This window comes from Fusarium graminearum, chromosome 1, assembly GCF_000240135.3.
Source record: "Fusarium graminearum PH-1 chromosome 1, whole genome shotgun sequence".
NCBI classification, from domain to species: Eukaryota; Fungi; Ascomycota; class Sordariomycetes; order Hypocreales; family Nectriaceae; genus Fusarium; species Fusarium graminearum.
Genome location: NC_026474.1, coordinates 6,242,806 through 6,248,805, shown reverse-complemented (window position 1 = coordinate 6,248,805; position 6,000 = coordinate 6,242,806). Strand labels below are relative to the sequence as shown.

Sequence of the window (6,000 nt, the reverse complement as noted above, 5' to 3'; positions counted from 1 at the left end):
TATTGTTCTTGTTGAAGAATCAGTGTGTAGAATGACTCCCCCTATGCCATAAAATATGCTTGATCAGGCGACGAATCCTTCCCGGGTTGCACTCGTGGTACCGGTTCGCGAATGCCTGTAGACAGCGGTCAATCTGCTGGGTTTCCTTGGGCAACTCGGCTTCCATAAGAAGCTTGCGGATCGCCATGTCCATCGGGTCGCCAAAGAAGCCAAAGGTGCGCATGTAGCTCCGAAGGACAGATATCATGAATGGATCAGCACTCTTTGATAGAGTAGCAGCAATGATACCCCGGCTTGCGACTTCTTCGACGCGGCCAAGGTACTTGTTGGGTGACTCGTCTTCATGGCGTTCTGGGAGAGTAAACGAATCCCTAGCAAGCTGGAGCGAGTTGTTTTTGGACCCGATAGAGGCAGGCGTGGTAGGGGTCAACGTGCCCTGGCGGCTAAGCTCAGAATTCTGCCGTAGACGACTCAGTCCAAACAAATCACCAAAACTTTTACGGCCAGTTGAAGACGATGTACGAGTCGTCGGTGGTAAGAGGTGCTCATCGTTGGAGTCTCGGCCTATCGAACTCATAGTAGAAGACCTCCCTCGCAACAAGGTGCCTCTGGTAGGAGAGGAATGACCCGATTGGTTACCGCCAGGTGCGATCAACGCTGTAGCAGGCGATTGAGATGTTTGCAAGTCCGGTGTACCTTTTGCAGTCTTCCCACTAGCTGTTCTGCTACTTTGGGCCGATGAGGGGCGCGGAGTTGTCGAGATACCGAGAGACGAAGTAGACGATATACCGGGCTGCGTCTTTCCTTGCTGCTGCAGATGCGCAAACGGGAACAAGGGTTCTGGGGCTTTCTTTTGTCTCCGTAGTCTGAAGAATGGTCCTGATTTCTTGGGTGTTGTCTCCGGGCTTTGGAAAGACGAACTCTGTTGCGATATGCGATCATTGGAGCTGGCATCGGACCTTGATGACTCGGACGGTCGATTTGGTGGTGTCAAAATAGTTCCGTTAGGACTACTTGTTGTGGCCGTTGTAGATGGTCGCGGAGACTCCGGCTCTTCCAAAGTAGCAAGCACAGGCCGTCGCCTGTCATCAGTAAAGGATTTCCGGAGTGTCTTTTGGCGCTCGAAATTATTGTTGGAAGAATTGTCATCACGAGGTATATCTGTTGAGCGACGGAATCTAGCTGCCAAGCTTATCCTGGATGACTTTTTCTTTGGTCCGGTGAATTCACTCGTAGGGGCTGTTGTGATAATTTCGGGAGCTGAATTGGCACTGGTTAGCTGGCTGTATTCTTAGTTATGAAGAGAATGCAGGATGATTTACGTCGGGGCACGGGAGGTGTTTTTTCAGACTGCTGTTTGGCTCGAAGGGATAGTTGAGAATCACTCGCGTTTCGAAAGCGTAAGACGGAAAAGCGATGATGCTTGTTGTTTTCATCTTGTATAGGAGGGGTATCCGGACGATCCTCGCCTTGTCCTTCAAGACGGCTACCAGGGCGACTTTCGGTTTGACCCTCGCGAGGTTCTTCTATGCGGCTAGTGGTAGAGTCGCGAGGTAAATCGTGGCATGGCGAGGAGTGGGAAAACTCGCCAGCGGCTTCGGGGTTGTTCTGAAAGGACTGAGAGGGAAGCGCAGGAGCAATGTCGCCGGATGCGCTGGATTCAAAGTATGTGTGTCGGCGCACGTCAGTGTCACTAGACATGTTGTTGTTGCCTCGGCGGCGAAGGAAAGCCATGACAGCGACTGATCATGATACGCGGCCAGCCTAGGCGTTGTCGAGGAGGCCAGGGGATGTCGATGAGAAGGTGTGCAAGTAGAGAGCGGCAGGCATGTAACGGCACGGCCTACCAAGCAGAAAACTGGTGCACAGGCGCTATGGTGTTCATTGAGATAACTGCAGACGTCGATTTCGATAGTGAGCGTAAGACGAGGACAAAGGTCGCGTGAAAACTGGATCGCAAGTGTTGAGTGATGTATGTAGGTAGTCGATATACGTTTTCGTCAGGTTTGGTGCTGATGGAGTAGTCACTTTCCGAGCTTCCACAGGGCCAGGGGCTGGCGTTGCAGCCTCAATTGGTCCAGCGCAGCAGAGCGCAGCGCAGCGTCTAGGCTCTAGGCTGGGCTGGACTGGACAAGGGCCGTCAGACTACGAATGCACAGTCGACCCGACAGTGGTAGGGGTGGCCCACTACTGAGGTACCTACTAAGCGCGAGGCTAGGATCAGGGGCGGGCGACCTAGAAGCTCTGCGGGCTGCTGGAAGAGGAGAGCTTTCATGCACTAGCTAATGATTACTACCTGCTACCTGGCTGACCTACATATGAGAGCGTCAATCTATGTATGTATGTGGCTGGTGTATGAGGCGGAAAGGGTTGGTTGAGTCGATCGAGGTTATTATTGACTGCAGCAGTACCGAAATTACAGGTTAGGCATCAAGGATACGATGCAAAAGCAAGACAATGCGTATCGGTGGCAGATTGGGCTCTCGTGTGGTGGATGTTGCGACAGAAAAAGAACAGTGATAAAAAAGAAATGCCTTTCGTCGCTTTACGGTGGAGGTCTAGTTATTGGAGGAAAAGCACAGGCAAACCTCACGCCTCGCATCCATATTCCAGTAAGCAATTACCCAAGTTGTCACGGAGTACGGTGCCCAACAAATACTTTATTCATGGCGAGGGCTAAGCTTCCTGTCATCATAAGCTCTGTCTAATCTTGTACTGGGATCTTCGTTTCGTTTCAATATTAGCGAAAAAAGGGGGATTTGTCGATACACTGAATTAGTCTTGTCCGCCTTGTTCGACATTAGCGAAGCATCCCTCGAGTCTCTCTGCATCTATTATCGACCTTTGGTGGATATCTAAGTCTAGTAGTGAACAGTTTATGTCTCGTGATCTAAATAGTAAAAGAAATATGCTTGTTTGCTGAGGCCTCGTGTAAGCCAGAGGGGAATCTTATTGTATGCTGCACCAGTTTGTGTGTCTTGGACTTGGAAAACCCCAGCTCGTGTAATGACTTGTTTACCTCGGACCTGATTCTTTTCTTGCTATTAATTTTTCGCATCTGCTGGATTAAACAACAGTTAAAACTGCCTTACCTGTCCTCGATACGACAACTACAGCTTTGCATCCATGTCACCTGTAAGAAGTCATGACCCACATCAACCCGACTGGGCGTTTCGTACTGTTAGTCCCCAGTTTATTAAGACTTGCCATCCCTCATTTGTCACTTTCTTTATCTCTAATATTCACACTACATCATATCTTGCTACCTACCAACTCACTTGCAACCCGCATCATTAAAGCAAGACTTGGCATCGCATGCAGCAGTCAATCAGCATCTATCGGTCACCTCAACTTTGTGTCTGTTGCTGGTTTTCACGATGAAGCTGCAATTACTGACAGCGAGTCTGCTGCTGCTGCAGGCCTCCAACTCTAATATCAACGTCAACGCCAACGCTGTTGGTATCAACCCACAACGCGACATCCCAGCTTCCCGCAACACCGATAGCCACGCCCAATCTAACACGAGGCTCTTCCCTTATCTTACTAAACTTCGCGACAAAGCTATCGAGTCCATATTTGGCTGCAAGCCCACCCAAGACGCAACCCCGCCACCCGTTCACAACCAGTTACGCGCGCAATACGTCAAACAGCTCGTCCTTCGTTTCAATGTCACCACTTCCCACGAGGAAGGCGCTCTCGCCGATGCCGCTGCACGTCTATTCCTCGATGTTTGGGCTTTCACCGACGACTACGTAGATATCCGACTACATGCTGACGAGGTCCGGCCTTTGCTCAGCCTGCTGCCCAAGTCGCTGCATACATCGCACTCGATTTTGATCCCGGACTTGGCTACAGCTGTCTATAATTCACTTCCCACCGGCGGAAACCCAGCCTATACTGACCCGAAAACATTTGCTCCGGTGGTCAAAATCGCCTCCTCGCCTGTAGACAACCTCTTTTTCCAGGACTACCAATCTCTACCAGTAATCATGCGCTGGATGCGACTGCTCGAGGCCATGTTTCCATCCTACGTCAAATACATCAACGTTGGAAAGTCATACGAAGGCCGCGATATACCTGCCTTGCGTGTGGGGATTTCTCATAATGTACCGAATGCGCCTCGACGAAAGACCATCATGATCATGGGCGGCTCCCACGCCCGAGAGTGGATATCTACTAGCACCGTCAACTACCTGGCATGGTCTTTTATCACTAGCTATGGCAAGGAACGGATGATTACAAAGTTGCTGGACGATTTCGACCTGATTTTCCTCCCAGTTGCCAACCCTGATGGTTTCGAGTACACCTGGCATGTTGATCGACTGTGGCGCAAGACTCGGCAGCAGACCAACCTTCAGTTCTGCCGCGGGCTAGATCTTGACCGTGCTTACGGATATGAATGGGACGGCTCGCGGGTTCAGCGAGACCCGTGCTCTGAGAGTTACGGGGGAGAGAAGCCTTTCCAGGCTGTCGAGGCGGTTCAGATTGCCGACTGGGCGCGTAATCAGACCTGGAACAACAACGTCCGATTTGTTGGTTTGGTTGATCTTCATTCGTATTCCCAGCAAATTCTCTATCCTTTTTCCTTCACCTGCTCCGTTGATCCACCCAACTTGGAGAACTTGGAAGAGCTCGCTGCAGGAATTGCAAAATCGATACGGTTATCGAACGGAGAGAGCTATACGGTAGCATCAGCATGTGAGGGTGCTGTATCCGCACGCGAATTCAGTGGTGGTAGATACTGGTCTCGAATAGAATCTGGCGGCGGATCGGCAGTTGATTGGTTCTATCATGAGATGCGAGCTCACTACAGCTACCAGATCAAGCTTCGAGATACCGGCAGCTACGGATTCTTGCTCCCCAAAGAGCACATTGTCCCAACTGGCGAGGAGATCTTCAACGCGATGAAGTATTACGGTGACTACCTCTTGGGCAACAATGGGATTGAATGGTTTCCCGAGGCTGAAAAGGACGATGATTTCAAGACAAACCAACAAAAACATATTCAAACTGATGAGGAAGACTCATCAATAAGCCAAGAGCTAAGAAGGAGGAGAATGAGAAAATGAAGGGAAGGGGGACATGCACAAAGTACATTGGATAGTCAGCCAGTACATGATAATAACGATTGGGATTATGAACCTTGGACAGGTCGGTCAGTATGACTTCGCGAAGGATTGGAATGCGGGCGTATAATGGTTATGGTCATGGACAAAAGCATGTTATGGAATCAACGGAGTAATCACGAGCGGTTTAACTGTAAAGAAGTAGGAACCAATATTATATTATATTCGATTTACGGCCAACTCAGTTACCCATAGCATACATGATAGAGGTGTAGGCGGCCATGAACTTCAGCGACACATCGCAAAGGGCAGAGCCAATGGAACCACCCATGCGTCCTTGAGGACCGCCAGCAGAGTACCCAATGGCGTAGAAGACGCGAGAAGCAGCCCAGCCAGCACCGAGAACAGCAGAGGCAACGGGGTAGCGCAGGCCAGAGATCAGGAGAGCACCCAGGAAGGAGATCTGGTTCTCTGTGAAGTTGGCGTGCGAACGCTGGGCTACCGAGAAAGTTAGTCAAAGGAACGGGTTCGGCGGGGTTGACGAGTAGGCAGGCATACCGCAGTTGAACTTGTAGGCCTCGGCGTTCTTCTCGGCGAGGTCGTTGGAAGCGTAAGGGATGGGGTACTTGAGACCACTTTGCTTGCGGGCCTTGCTGGTGAGGACGACGTGGAGGGTGTTGATGAAGAAGGTGGATGTAGCGGCAACGAGAACGTAGCTGAGTGGGCAGGTGAGTTAGTTGATCATTGACGAGGTTGATGAGTGTTTATTCTTCCTTACCCGTATTCAGCGGGGAGCTCAAGGACGAGAGACATGGTGGCGGTGAGTTGGGTTAGGAGGAATTGAGGATGTTGGAGTGGTCAATTGATACGGTGATAGTGTCAAGGGGGATATCGTTGGCTCCAGCTAGCTCTTAAATAGGTACCTAATGAACAG

The 6,000-nt window shown here is 50.6% G+C and overlaps 3 protein-coding genes across 3 annotated transcripts in view; 1 reads left to right on the top strand and 2 right to left on the bottom strand.

Moving 5' to 3' along the window:
- The window catches only part of FGSG_01899 (uncharacterized protein), a gene marked incomplete at its 3' end in the record, with an annotated part of 4,351 nt that extends 2,375 nt beyond the window's left edge, over window positions 1-1,976 (bottom strand). Inside the window, exons 1-2 of the mRNA XM_011319446.1 lie at window positions 1,323-1,976; window positions 37-1,161 (exon numbers count right to left, since the gene is read on the bottom strand). Of these exons, the coding sequence (XP_011317748.1) occupies window positions 37-1,161; window positions 1,323-1,701 (1,504 nt within the window). The 5' untranslated portion in view covers window positions 1,702-1,976. The remainder of the gene's footprint in view (window positions 1-36; window positions 1,162-1,322) is intronic.
- A 1,235-nt stretch (window positions 1,977-3,211) lies between these two features.
- FGSG_01897 (uncharacterized protein) lies at window positions 3,212-5,931 on the bottom strand. Its single transcript, XM_011319444.1, has 3 exons — window positions 5,845-5,931; window positions 5,625-5,782; window positions 3,212-5,564 (listed from the first exon to the last, which is right to left on the bottom strand). The coding sequence occupies exons 1-3, from the start codon at window positions 5,877-5,879 to the stop codon at window positions 5,308-5,310; spliced, it is 450 nt and encodes a 149-aa protein (XP_011317746.1). The 5' UTR covers window positions 5,880-5,931; the 3' UTR covers window positions 3,212-5,307.
- On the top strand, window positions 3,378-5,069 carry FGSG_01898 (uncharacterized protein; the record flags this gene model as incomplete). Its single annotated transcript, XM_011319445.1, has 1 exon — window positions 3,378-5,069. The coding sequence occupies one exon, from the start codon at window positions 3,378-3,380 to the stop codon at window positions 5,067-5,069; it is 1,692 nt and encodes a 563-aa protein (XP_011317747.1).
- Window positions 5,932-6,000: the final 69 nt, after the last annotated feature.

Excerpts from the sequence above, each read along its gene's own strand:
- FGSG_01897 (XM_011319444.1), bottom strand. The coding sequence starts at position 5,879 with ATGTCTCTCGTCCTTGAGCTCCCCGCTGAATACGG. Across the intron at positions 5,783-5,844 it reads GAGCTCCCCGCTGAATACGG|CTACGTTCTCGTTGCCGCTA; the intron begins GTAAGGAAGAAT and ends CTGCCCACTCAG. Across the intron at positions 5,565-5,624 it reads GGCCTACAAGTTCAACTGCG|CCCAGCGTTCGCACGCCAAC; the intron begins GTATGCCTGCCT and ends CTTTCTCGGTAG.